The following is a 14,660-nucleotide window of genomic DNA, read 5'->3' on the forward strand; positions in this document are numbered from 1 at the left end:
CAGGGGTTAAGAGCACTTGCTGCTCTTCCTGAGGACCTGATTAGAGTCTCAGTACCCACTTAGATGCTCACAGCCATCTGAAACTCCAGTTTCAGGGGATTTAGAATCTTTTTCTGGCTTCCACAGGCATCAGACAGTTAAGTGGCACACAGATATACATTCAGACAAAACAGACATACATATAAGATTTCAATAGCAATAAAAACTGTTACAAAGTATCTTATTTGAACACTTTTTCCCTCTCCCCTATTTGAACACTTTTTAATGTTTCCTAATTGTGTTCCATTTCTTCATCTGTAAATGAAGCAATACCTGTCTGTATGTTTCCAAACCAAACCAGTCCAGTGCTTAGCACATGTAAGTCACTCGAAACTTATGACCCATAATTTAAAATAGTGATATAACAGATAGATTAACAAATAATGAATAGTGTGAAGTGGGTCCCTCAGCCAACAGTGTTTAAACTGCTAAGTTGGAGAAAATATCCTGGCACCATTGCACTGCTTTTCACTAGCTGTCTCCATAACACTTGATGTGCAGTGTTAAAGAAACGGTCTGTTCTGTTTGCAGCCTATTGTTATAGACAATGTGTGATGCCCTTGTGTTGTTACAGGAAGAAAAATGAAACAAATCGAGTTTAGTTGGCAAAAATAGGAAATGCTAAGTTTAACTTATAAGAAGACATAATGATTTAAACTTAAATAATTTAATCAAATACACTGACCAATTAAGGTATACCAAGTATTTCCACAATACAATGATAATCTAATTCTGAAAATACTGGATTATCTTTATAGAATACATTGCAAAGGATACAATGTAGTCAAAACTTAATAGCATAATTTGCTCTTTATGTTATCTTCTTTACTGTCAACTATTATTATCGAGTGTCTTTGTGTCTGGTGTGTATGGAGGCTACCGGACAACTTAGTGCCGTTGGTTCTCTCCTACCTTCATGTAGGCTCCAGGGGTGGAAATCTGTTCTACAGCTTCCATGACAAGTGCCTTTACCCCGAGACACTTCTGTGGCCCATATGGTTTGCTTTTATTAATTACCTATTTGCTTATACTTATAGAAGCATAACATAAAAGTAGTTCACTTAGTTTAGAAATAAGTTTTAAATTATACTCTCAAGGGAAGTACAGGATCAGTAGCATTTAATTCTACTAGTTCTAATTAAAACTTAATATAGAAATTAAGTAATCCTCTTTCTGACTATAGTGCCCTATTTATGTTCTGTTACATATTCCTTATAAGTACTATGAAAGGGTTCATAAATGTGTTATTTTAATGCATAGATACATTAAGACCAGAGATTAAATATTAAATCAACAACTGAAGTCATATATGGCTTTGCTGTACTATACTATAATAGACTTCTGTATATTGAATTAATTGTTTATTTTGTTTAAACAAGAGTCAATCGCTGATAACTTTAGTTTTACTTTTGTCATATATCCAATTCTGTTATATATTGTGAATTACATGTTATCATTGCAGAAAGAGGTATCTAGAAATGTCTTAAGGTTTTGTATGAAGTCAACATAGGTATGCTAAGACTGATTAACTAAATATGTTGCTTTATTGCTTAATGTGCTTAGCCCAGTGAGGTAGGCACATGCTTCAGTGCTGTTCTCTCCCTTTTACAGATGGAGACTGAATTGAAAGGATTAGGATTTATGCAGCTAATATACACGGAAGCAAGACTTGTACCCTGTCCTCTGACTATGAAGTATATTCTTCCAGACTAAGTCACTTGTTTCCAGGGAGGAGCTCATGACTGTGCTGGGGTCCTGTCCATTAGTTTGGAAGAGAATGATGGTTGATTACTTTTCTCTGATACTGAATGTTTCCTTTCTTGTACCCTTCCTTCTGTTGTGTGCTCCAGAACAAACACACTGCTGGAAAAAGTTGCTGCCGCCGTAGAGCAGTCAGCATTCTACAGTGCCCTGTGGGGCAGTCTGCTCACCAGTCCCGCTGTGCGCTTACCTGGAATCACATATGTTCTGGCCCATCTGAACAGGAAGCTTTCCATGGAAGATCAGCTCTATATAATTGGCAGTGACATTGAGCTCATGGTGGGTTGACATGTCACAAGTGTTTCTCTAGAGCTAGACATTCCAGACTATTCTGAGAACCATGCCATGGGCAACATTCCTATTTTCATCAAAGAAAACTAGCAACCAAAATTCTGAATAATTATTAATATTTTTAAAGATTAATTTTTCATGAAAAAGACATTATCGTTTATACCTGTTACCTTTCATTTAAGCAAATCATGATTTTAATTACCTGTCTTGTTTACTAATAGACCACTGTTACCAAAGCTACATTTACTATAATATCCCAAAGTGGACCTTCTCTCCAGTCCTACTTTTCCTTATTAAGAAAGATGTAATTTAGACAAAGTGATATAGCTAAATTCTGAAAAAAGAAGATAGACACTGATTATGTTCTTATATTTGAAATTGGCAACAGAAGGAAATCGATATAGGATGCTTAAACTTGGAGGCAGGGAATTCATTTTCAAAGTTCTATTTTTTGATTAATCTTATTTTCCATATTATGATATGACTGATATTTTATGTATGTGAGTACATAGTCTGTCGTCAGACACACCAGAAGAGAGCATTGGATCCCATTACAGATGGTTGTGAGCCACCATGTGGTTGCTGGGAATTGAACTCAGGACCTCTGGAAGAGCAGTCAGTGCTCTTAACCACTGAGCCATCTCTCCAGCCTCTGATATGACTGATATTTAATATACAACTTTAGTTAAAATTAGTTTATTACTTGCATACTGGGCCATCTTACATACATGAATTTTTTAATTAAGTATTTTATTAATTTACATTCCAAATGTTACCTGCCTTCCTGTTCCCCGTCCCAGAGTTCATCACCTCATCCTCCTTCCCTTTCACTCTGAGAGGGTAATCCCCTCACCCAACATCCTCTTTCCCTGTGGCATCAAGTCTCTACAGTATTGGATGCATCCTCCCAATGAATCCGACAAGGCAGTCCTCTGCTACGTGTATGCCAGGAGCCTCAGACTAGCCCATGTATGCTCTTTGGTTGGTAGTTTAGTCTCTGGAAGCTCCCAGGGGTCTGGGTTGATTGGCAATATTGTTCTTCCTATGGGGTTGCCCTTCCCTTCAGCTCCTTCAGTTCTTCTCTAACCCTTCCATAGGATTCCCGTACCTCAGTCCAATGGTTTGCTGTGAGTATTTACATCTGTCTCAGTCAGCTGCTGCTAGAGCCTCTCAGAGGACAGCCATGCTAGGCTCCTGTCTGCAAACACAACATAGCATCAGTAATAGGGTCAGAGTTTGGTGCTCCCCCATGACATGGATCCCAAGTTGGGCTGGTCACTGGATGGCCTTTCCTTCAATCTTTGCTCCATTTTTGTCTCTGCATTTCTTTTAGACAGGAGCAATTCTGGATCAAAAATTTTGAATGCGGGTTGGTGACCCCATCCCTACACTGGGATCCCTGTCTTTCTGCTAGAGGTGATCTCTTCAGATTCCATCGCTCCATTGTTGGTCATTCTGACTAAGGTCATCCCACTGAGTCCTTGGAGCTTCTCACATCCAAGGTCTCTGGGACTTTCTACAGGTTCCCCCTGTCCCCCACCCTCAGCAGCTGCATATTTCCATTCATTCTCCTGGTCCTCTGGATTTCTCTGTCTTCCCCCCCATAACTGATCCTGTCCCCCCTTTTCACCTCTGCCTCCCCTCTACTACCCAGGTCCCTCCTTCCCTCTGCCTTCCATGATTATTTTGTTCCCCCTTCTAAATGGGAATGAAGCATCATTACTTGGCCTTTCTTTTTTGTTAAACTTCTTATGGTCTCTGAGTTGTATCATGACTATTCTGTACTTTTTGGCTAATATCCACTTATCAGTGAAAACATACCATGCATGTCCTTTTGGGTCTGGGTTACCTCACTCAGGATGATATTTTCTAGTTCATCCATTTGTCTGCAAAATTTATGATGTTCTCATTTTTAATAGTTGAATAGTATTCCATTCTGTAAATGAACCTCATTTTCTGTATCCAGTCTTCAGTTGAGGGACATCTGGTTGCTTCCAGTTTCTGGCTATTACAAATAAGGGTACTATGAACGTAGTGGAGCACATTTCCTTGTGTTATGGTGGGATATCTTGGGTATATGCCCAAGAGAGATATAACTTGGTCTTCAAGTAGAACTATTTCCAATTTTCTGAGGAAGTACCAGATTGATTTCCAGAGTGGTTGTACCATTTTACGATCAGTCTCCTAACCACTACTATAAAAAAGACTCAGACAATTATAATAACCCCAAATCACTAGATCCTTATGGTTCACTTCTTTCCTGTGGTCACATCCTTGAAAATGTTGGTCTGTTTTCTGATTTTAGTTTCACTCCATCCAGACGGATAATGTATGTTGAGCCATACCGTGGGTGTGGTTTATTCACAGTTTATGACACACTTGAGATTAGTATGCTTCTGTGTGTGGTGTCATTGGTATGTTGCTTTATGTTGTTTCATATGCTCTTGTTGACAAAGTGTGGTTATCCTACCATCAGTCAGTAGGCATTTGACTCGAATCCCACTTGTTGCAAGTATAGATAAAGCTGCCGGACAACATTTGCACAAACATGCTGTGTAGACATGTGATGGGGCACAGGGTAAAAAGTCACTGGTACTGATACTAACATTTGTAGCACTCTGTGATTAGCATAGGAATATTTTCTCTGTCTTAGATAGATGAAAAGTTACCAGGGTAACACTTCCTAGGATGCTATCGGCTTTCTTCTTTCAGGTGGAAGCAGTAAGTACTTCAGTGCAGGACTCAAGTGTACTTGTACAGAGAAGCACCCTGGACCTCATCCTCTTCTGTTTTCCATTCCATATGAGTCAGGTAAGAAAGCTAATGTCGTCAATGTGTGGTTGTTTTAAAGGTACTGTATTAAAATATTTTCTTTATACAGAAAACAAATTTCTTTTTGGTGAAGTAGAAATTGTGAATATTTTAAAGAGAAATACTCAACAATTTGATCAGAATATAGTAACTGAAGCAGGTTGCTTTATATGTTCCAAAGCATTTTTAAACTTTAAAAAGCAGGGAGTGCTCATTGCCAACTCTAAATAAGCCAAGTCCTAAGGCCCAGGCCTTGAAGTCCGCTCACAGATGAGGTGTCTGGCAGCACCTTGTTTAGCTTTGGTGACTCCAGCATACATGCCAGAGCTTTAGGGGAGTTAGCCATTGTTTGAGAACCAAATAGTGTCTAGGCCATTTGCTACAGATTTCACTACAGATAAAAGCAACTGAACCGACAAATCATTAATGAAGTGTTTCATTACTGGGACTTAGTTTAATCAGTCTCCTTAATTTAAAAGAATCTGCTGTGAAAATTAAATTTTTGCCATGCCATAGTTGTGCGTACCTTTAATTTCAGCACTTGAGAGTCAAAGACAGGCAGTTCTCTGTGAGTTCCAGGACAGCCCAGTCTACAGAGGGTTCCAAGACAGTCCTGGCTGCATAAGATCTGTCTCAAAAAAATAAATTTATTTCTAAAATAGGAAAAACAGAAAGGACTTTGTCGTTTTCATAATGGCTACTAGTTGAGAGATTAGCAATTTCACATTATAACTGGCAAAAGTTTTTTTTTACTACTTTGCTCAATTTTTTATTACTTCATTTAATTTGAAAAAATAATAATTGAAGACTTTCATAGTTCATTGAGTTCATTGTTGCTGGTTGAGACACTTCCAGTTTCTATTTTGAGCCCCCCTCACTCAAAGTATGGGCCTTTTCTGCCCTCTGGAATCTCCTATTTTCCGCATTGGGAGTGGCCAGCTGGGCCGTGGGGTGAGGTTTTTTTTTTTTGGGGGGGTGAGGGGAGGTGGGGGGTAGGGGTGTTGTTTTTGTTGTTTTTAATTTTGTTAAAGTCTTGTAGAAAACAAAGAATAAGTCAAAGAAATGTGTGTAACAGCCTAAACTTATTGCCTGGCACTTAGGAAGCTCATTCCTTATTGACCTCTGATACTGACCTTCTTCCGGCTGAAACGTCCCACATTAATAATCTCTCCACTTTGAAGCTCCTTCACTGCATCTGAGCTAAATCTTAGTCTTAAATTGATGAGAACTTAATTTGGAATCTCACTAGATCGGTGATTATAATGACACCTTGCCTGTACTCTCCTCTCTCCCTATTCCCGCCGCCCAGTCTTCCCAGCCCTCCTGTGCTGTTTCCAGAGAGCAGCAGTGTGGAGCAGTCTCGCAGTGTTCATCGTTCTGTTACTATTGCAGCACTGCTTTCCCCGTTCCTTTCACGTTATAAGGCTCCCAAGCCTGCAGAGTCATCCGTGTTCCCCACTTGACCTTTCTCAAGTCTTGCATGGATTGTATTCTTAGCAGGTGTTGGTTTTCATTGTAACTCAACAGACCCCTCATTGCCTACCTGCTCTGGACACACTGGTCTTTAACTTACGTCAGGGAAAGCTGACCTGATTATCTACTATTAAGCATTAGTTAAGATTATAGAGATCTTTAACACCTTGCAATGTGTGGTGACGTATTTCAAATGACTTCTTTCTTAGCCATACATTCAACATACAGATATGTTGGTAGCACATACCTATAGTTCCAGCATTGAGGAACCTAAGGCAGGAGGATTGTAAACTCAATAGTGAGACCTTGTGTCCAAAAAGGAAAGAAAAAGTTATATCTTAGCTGGGAAGTAGCTAATGCGTAACTTTTTCTCATCACCGTTGCCTGACATGACACACCTTAAGGGTGGTTTATTTTAGCTTACTCTTTCACAGAGTCATCTTAACAAGAAAGGCATGGCAGTAGACAGAGCAGTCTGTGCCAATGGGAACTTGCTGCAGCAACTGTGGGTTCAAAGTCCAGCTCCCACTCACCCACCTCCCCATGTCCTTCAAAGTAGACTAAGCCTGGAGCCAGGTGTTTGTGCTCTAAGCCATAGCATTTTAAAAGCAGCAACTTTTATTTTATTTTATTTTATTTTGTGTCTGTGTGTGTCCACAGTACTTATATGGAGGTAAGAGGACAAGTTGCAGGATTCAGTTCTCTTTGTCAACATTTATGAAGATTATGTAGCTTATCAGGGTTGGCAGCAAGCACCTTTACCTATTACCCATCTCACCAGCCCCAAAGCATAACACTTTGTCAGTAAAAATGTTTAGGAACTTAAACCCCAGGCTTGATCCTAGTTGCCCATCATTTGTTGTGGGCCCAATCGGATCAATTTTCTTTGCACTGTTCACAACTCTAGAATTTAATGGAGATTGCACATCCTGTGCACATGCCCAGTCTGGTTAGCTGCCTGACTTAATCCATTTATGCCACACCAGCCTCCAGACCTCACCCAGGTGCTCACCCAGTCTGCTTAACCCAGAACCCACATCTGGGCATGGGTCAAGGCTGATGAGTCATTTGAACCTAGGCTGCCTGCAACATCTTCAACCCTCAGGCTGTTCATAAGTGGCACATCCTGTTTAACATCCTAGCCTGAAGTGTAGCTCTCACCCCTCCCAACTGGTCAAATGTGAAGAATAATTGATCATGAGTGCCTGGCCTGAACTAATACAGACTTAACACAACCCACACCCAAAGCTTATGGGACATCATGAAAGGGGGCAGAAATTCTCTAAGAGCTTGAAGGTCAGAACATCTGCTTCAAGACTGTGTCTTCTAAATATGACACCAAGCGGTGCCCTAAATTCTAACAACATGCTTGCCTAAGCAAGACCCGAACTATAACAACTCCTGTTGACATGCCAACATGGATGTTGGGAATCTCACAAAGCCCTACCACTAGATGAAGAGTGCAGGCAATTAATGACTGCTGAGAGAGAGGTCGTAGCATCAGTTTTCTCCAGGAATGATTCCCCAGTTGCTTTCTCTGTACTGAGTCGTCAGCCCTAAAAATGTATATACTCACAACAACACTAAGTGGACTCAAAAGGTTGTATTTATGTATTTATAACAACTAATGATAAAGAAGGTATGAGTTGGAAAAGGAGGTGGGACATGGGAGGACTTCTAGGAAGGGGAAACAGATGTAATACAGCTTCATATATGTGAAACAAAAAATTTTGACACTGCAAAGTTTTTAGCCCAGTGTCTGGAAGCAGTGTTAACTCCAACACACACAGTCATTCATAATTTAATTTTCTCTTAGAATTGCCAATATTATTTATAGCAATATTGTTTCTGTTTAAATGAATGACTACTAAATGTCAAAATCCAAAAGATCATATTTAATATTAGGTATTACTCAAGGTATATAAAAAACACAGCAAAAATTATACTCAGTTCTTTAAAAGCTTATAAACTAAGAAAACTATCCTATATTTGTGTAAAAATATAAAAATAGTATACAAAATACTAAAATTTGTGGACTGAAAATTGTACCTCAAATAACAAGCTCAAATTTCAATAACATTGTTTTAAAAGAACCGTGAAGCTGGCCAGCTTTCCTTCCTATTTTCCTGTTTGTCTATGTACTGGAATTGAGTCCAAGATTTCCTGCAAGCTCATCTACCACTGAGCTATACCATCAACTTATTTTCTTTTGTTGTTGGTGATTTTATTTTCCTCCAAGAACATGGCAGCAAAAATTGCAAAGATTATAAGTATAATAGATGCCTCTACTCAGCTGCTTGGTATACAGATATACCAGTGGCTTAACTTGCTTCTGACTTATTGGGAAGTGTAAACCCAGCAAAAGAAAAAGGAAATACATCTTGATAGTCTTATGGTGTTTTCTTTGTTATGTAATTAGTTTCTACCCTGTGGGCCTCCTGAAATGGAAGCTAGGCATCACACTTGACACATTTTCTAGCTTACTGACAGTGTCTATAAAGAATAGGCATAGTGTGTCACTTGTGGATGCCCTGTCCTATGATACTGCAGCTATTGCTACTTCTGGTGATGGCTCCCTTTCCTTATCAGGAAGGCTGTATAGAGAAGCCTTGCTGTGACTAAGGAAAGGTCAGCTCCACTTCCAGATGAGGCACTACACAAGCTTTTCATTTGACAGTGCTTCAGCACCTTAAGAGGCATAGATCATTTTTGTTGTTGTTTTCATTTTTTAGTAGTTCTTTGAGATTTTCACACTGTGCATTTTAATCATATTAATGCCCTCAACTCCTCCCAGATCTACCCCTAGTCCCAACCCACCCAACTTTGTGTCAGTTCAGTTGTATTTGTGCTGCACATATACTCCTGATGTGTTGCCTTGCACTGGAGTGGGGTTGACCTATGAAGCCATCCCTTAAAAGAAGCTGACTCTGCTTTCCGAGAAGTTCAGTTTGCAACAGCTGCAACATGGAAAGGGGAGCTGGGTCCAGAGCCCATCCCTAGATCTGAAGCTGCTGACCATTCATAGCTGTCAGGTCCCTTTGTATACAGTGGTTTTACATTGATCAGTTTCCAGGATTTGATTTTAAAATTCCAAAATTCTATATTTAAGTGATCACCTAGTGGTGTTCTTTTAAAAATTTGTATTTAGTGCATGCATGTATGCATGCACACTCACTCTTCAGTTGCACATGTGGAGCTCAGAAGACAATTTTTAGGAGTAGGTTCTTCTCCTTCACCCCAGAATTGTAGGCTTGAACTCGAGTCATCAGGTTTGCATGATGAGTGTTTTAACTCACTAAGGCCCCAAGTAATATTTTTAAAGTTAATAACAGATTTATTAGCTACTTCCCATCTTTTTTTAACTTTACATCTTTTGGTTGAAATAGGGTCTTTAATCATTTTTAAACATCAAATTTAAGCTAGAGGAGAAAATCTGAAGGAAAAAATTAAAGTTATTGATTAGAACAAAAGTACTCTATTTGGATTTTATTTATTTGTGCTTTTTTTCCCATGTTTTGAAATACTACAAGTAGATTTTTTTTTAAAAAAGAAAAGACACTGAACTGATGCAAACAGCATAGTGAAGCCTTTAGAGCCCACCAACACTGCTGAATGGCTAAGGCAGATGACCTCCTACTCTCTGTCCTCTTTATCCTCCTCCTTTTGTCAGATTTTACTGTTGGTGGCGAGTTAAAAAAAAAAAAAAACCTTCAAACATGGTGCTAAAGTAAGTGCTGTAGTTTCAGCTATAAAACTAGAGTGGAAGGCAGGCAGGCAGAAAGAGCAGAAGATCGAAGAGGAAGAAGCTCGGTGCCATCCTTTCTTGCGTAGGGAGCTTGGGCCCACACTTGCCTTTTGAGACTATCCAGAGAGAAGCTAAGAGACTGTTACCTTTCTCCTGTTCCCTTGATGTAAATTAGAAATAATAGCTCCTAGACTTGAAAGTTTAGACGAAGCAATGTTATACAACAACACTGATGTTTACAGCAGACTTCATGGCATCCTTTGAGTAAAAGCCTAAGTGTAACACTTTATTCTTTTCAGGCCACTCGGCCAGACATGATCAGGATCTTGTCAGCAGCCCTTCATGTAGTACTAAGGAGGGATATGTCCTTGAACCGAAGGCTTTATGCATGGCTTCTTGGTAGGTAATTAATGAGTATGCTTATAATAAACAAAAAATAAAAATAAAAAGAGATTTTCTGTGTATAATCTCAAATTGTATGAAGAAACTAAACATTTATGTATAAATGAACAATAAAAACTAAAAATTACGCCAGAAAGGTGGCTCTGTGCTTAAGAGCGTCTGCTGCTCTTCCAAACTGCCAGGGTTTGGTTGCCAGCACCTGCACCAGGTCGCTCAGCACCACCTACAACTCGAGCTCCAAGGGCTCCATGCCTCCTCCTGGCCTACGGGACACGTGCGAGCGCGCGCGCGCGCACACACACACACACACACACACACACACACACACACACACACACACACGCGCTCGCGATGACGATGACAGTGGTAATGATGATGATGGTGGTGACCAACCCAGGTGGAGGGACTACTAATGATGAAATTTTTGAGCAAGTTTCTTAAGCCTGTTAATTGAACCAGCTATTTTAATCCATAAAGTCATGTTCACTTTAACAAGATTTTTTCCTCTTATAAATTCTATGATTATACTTAATGTTAGTTTATTAAAAAGAATAATAATCAAAATTATGACTAAATTCCAAAACTTGAAAGTCACCAATGAATCATAAGAAGTAAGTACCACTGTCTCACAGGTGACTCCAGAATGCGACACTGCACACTTAGGCCACAGAGCATTACGTGCGCATCATCTTCAACCTTTGTACGAGTCGTTTGCCTGTCCTCACAGCCTCTTACTAGAGTGAAAGGACACTTGATACATTAACTTGGATGTTGTAAATTGTCGGTTTTGTCACTGTAAGATTTGGGGTAAAATAAGAGGCTAACTTTGGAAGGATACTATTAGACTCATCTTTTAAACTCATTTATTAAACTATCTAAAATGGTCTCTCTTGCTGACAATGAATGGGCTACTAATTGGGTAAGTGTTTAGTGCTGTTTTTGAGATATTTTAGCATTTAGTGAACAACACTGTTAAGGCTTCCATTTTAATTACTTCTGTGATTTATTCCCATGGAGGTTTTGATAACAACGGTGCTATCATAGGACCCAGGAGCACACGGCACAGTAATCCGGAAGAACATGCCACTTACTATTTTACAACCTTTTCAAAAGAACTGTTAGTCCAGGTAACAGCTCCTTTCATCATTCTTTGCTTCCCTCCCATTGAAAAAGCCTAAGACAAAGTTCTGTTCTAACTGAATTCATAATTGAAGAAGTCAAGACAAGACTCAAAAACATCCAAAGAATGACTGTAATACACGTACAGCTACTGCAAAATGGTGATCATGGCTGGACTCCATAAGAGGGCCGCTTTTACCTGTCTGCCCTGTGAAAGTTGGGTCTTTTCAAAGATTGCCCGGGACTTAAATTTCCTATAAAACCTCAGGTGGTTAGGCTTTTGCAGGCTAGATATGGTAAGACTGCAACTCACATAGAAACATTAAAATCATCTATTTATTTCCTAATATATTTATTTAAGATGCCTCAAAATATTCTAAAAATGATTGCTCAAGCATTTTTCTTTATTTAGGTATTTGATTTTGAACAAGATCTTGCTGTGTGGCACAGTTGACCTTGAACTCATGACCTACCTGCTTCAGCTTCTAAAGTGCTGGGATTACAAGTGTACACCATGTGCAGCTTGGAGCATTTTTAAATGAAGGAAATTGTATATTGAAATTTAAGTAACTAAGAAGATCATTACATAGCAGATCCCTTGGTGATAAGATGGCATAATTGAAATTTATGTCCAAAACAGAAATGTCCACATCTAGAGGGACAACACTCAAATTCTCAATACACTTCTCTTCACTTTCCTTTTTTTTCCAGTGAAAATTCCTGATCCAGATTAATGGTAAACACTTGTAGCCCCAGCACTCAGAGGACTGAAGCAGGAGGATGACGGGTTTGTTATCAGTCCAGTCTTTATAGTAGGCCTTACTTATCTCAAGAATAAATAACAGACTAATAGTGAAAATAATGGAAGCGCTGTGCTTTGTCTTAATAGATGAGCTTGGTATCTTTCTTCCTGGCACAGAAAGAGGACATCAGTCAGAATAGCACAGAGCATGTGAACCTGCACTTCAGATGGATATACTTAAAAGTTGTTTTTATTCAAAGTATTGCTAGTTTCTACATCACTAGTATGCTTTTCTTTTTTTAAGGCCATGGTGGGAATCTTACAAGTGAATGGATTTGGAGAAGAAAGCACTCTCATGCAGGATCTAAAACCTTTTCGTATTTTAATCAGTTTATTGGACAAACCTGAACTAGGTAATATTTGCTGCTGTCCCAAAACATGAGGTGACATACCCTTTTGTATTGTCTCATGATAAAAGTAAGTTGAAGACATTGGAAAAGTTGCTCTATTTTGAAATGGGTTTTAAATATGGATTCTTAACAATTTCTTTACTGATGTTACAGGTGTGCGGCTGCCCTTATGTCAGCAGAAGACCTATGCTTTACACTGTGTTAGGCAACAAAGTCATTTTTTAAAATATGTCATCTCAGACTCTTAATCATTATTCTCTGAAATGGAGACATTTTTTATCTATTGTAATTGACTTATAGTTCATACAGTGTGAGAACTGGAACAGAAATCTGTGTCATATATTATTTCCTCCATAGTCTTCTTGTTGCTGTTCTGTACCCTCCTTCATTATATGTATATTATATATCAGATTTACTAGAGAATTAACTGTAGTGTTTAACATAAATTAAGAAAAACATTTTTGCATTTTGCTATTATAAATTATGTAAAATTTCTAATTATTAAAGTGTTTTGACATGTATGCTATAAATCAACTCTTAAAAGTGAACATTTTCAGTATGAAAATAGCAAGTGTGAAGAACTTCAGCAGGGTCATTTTTAGGGATTCTGTGACTGTGATGAAGCTGAGAGGGTTTTTTAAAGAGTAGGAGGAACTGTGACACAGACAGACTTATCCTTCTGAGTTCGAGACTGACTTAGCAACAGCACTGGTGTGGAAGTCATCCTTCCAGATGCACAGTGCATCTTGGAGATTTCTGCAAGCTGTCTAGACTGTCCTGTGAGCCTGGTGTTGTTCTCGTTTGGGATGAGTAAACTAAGACTGAGAAACTAAAGAGCCTGTCAAAAGTCACAAAGACTGAACTAAATCAATTTCCTGATCTTGTCACGTCTATTAATGTGACCCTTTACTGTAAATAGACATTTACCCCATTACGTACTATATTAGACCATGTTTTAAAACACACTGTTCAGCATAGCTTCTAGGGGGAAAGAGTACTTTCTTCAAAGCATGCTTCAATTGGATCATTCTTCAGGTCATCGTGAATTGCTAGTCTTACATTAATTCTGCCTATAATTTGCTGTATATTAATTTTAGGACCTGTAATTCTAGAAGATGTTCTGATTGAGGTGTTTAGAACTCTGTATTCTCAGTGCAAAGCAGAACTGGATCTTCAGATGGAGCCACCCTTCAGCAAGGACCGTGCTCAGCTAAGCAGGTAGAGGACTAAAAACTAAGCAAGGCCTAAAGATGGCCCCATTTATTAGTACTTATGAAATGGACTCGACTACATGAATTCATATAATGACATTAGTTATGGCTAGGGATTTTACTCAAGTTTATGTTATGATAAATAAAATTATCACTTTTGTAGAATGAAGTATCTTAATTAATTGTACTCATTCAAAAAGGTAGTTTAAACAAGACAGTAATCATTATTTGATTACTTGATTGATTCTTAATTATACCAGTTCTGGAAATTAATGTTGCATAGTTGGGCTGACAAGATGGCTGAGAGGTTCAAGAAAGACATTTGGCTCCAAGCCAGATTCTTGAGTTCTATCCAATGGATTCATATGGTAGAGAAGCAAAACCATTCCTCTAACCTCCACGTGTTCATTACGCCATGCACTTGTCATACACACACAGAATAAATGAGCACATGTACAAGCTAAGCAGGAAAAACTGTCAGTAGTTACTGTGAAAATAATAGCCCCAGAGAATTTAATTTAAATTCAGGGGAGGCTGACACATGTCAGTTAATAAGACTTGGACTTGCTGACAAAGTCTTTTCCTGTTTTTCTGTGTTAGGTGGATCACTTTTCTAAAATTACTGCTGCTATAATAGGACAAAGGCTCCAAGACTA

At 38.8% G+C, this 14,660-nt stretch overlaps 1 protein-coding gene across 1 annotated transcript in view; it reads left to right on the top strand.

Moving 5' to 3' along the window:
* Dop1a (DOP1 leucine zipper like protein A) overlaps nt 1-14,660 on the top strand; it is a 101,455-nt gene that overhangs the window by 35,705 nt on the left and 51,090 nt on the right. Inside the window, exons 6-11 of the mRNA XM_032909682.1 lie at nt 1,890-2,079; nt 4,804-4,902; nt 10,420-10,519; nt 11,567-11,649; nt 12,688-12,796; nt 13,891-14,011. Coding sequence (XP_032765573.1) covers nt 1,890-2,079; nt 4,804-4,902; nt 10,420-10,519; nt 11,567-11,649; nt 12,688-12,796; nt 13,891-14,011 — 702 coding nt within the window. The remainder of the gene's footprint in view (nt 1-1,889; nt 2,080-4,803; nt 4,903-10,419; nt 10,520-11,566; nt 11,650-12,687; nt 12,797-13,890; nt 14,012-14,660) is intronic.

Source organism: Rattus rattus, chromosome 8, assembly GCF_011064425.1.
Source record: "Rattus rattus isolate New Zealand chromosome 8, Rrattus_CSIRO_v1, whole genome shotgun sequence".
Lineage (NCBI taxonomy): Eukaryota > Metazoa > Chordata > Mammalia > Rodentia > Muridae > Rattus > Rattus rattus.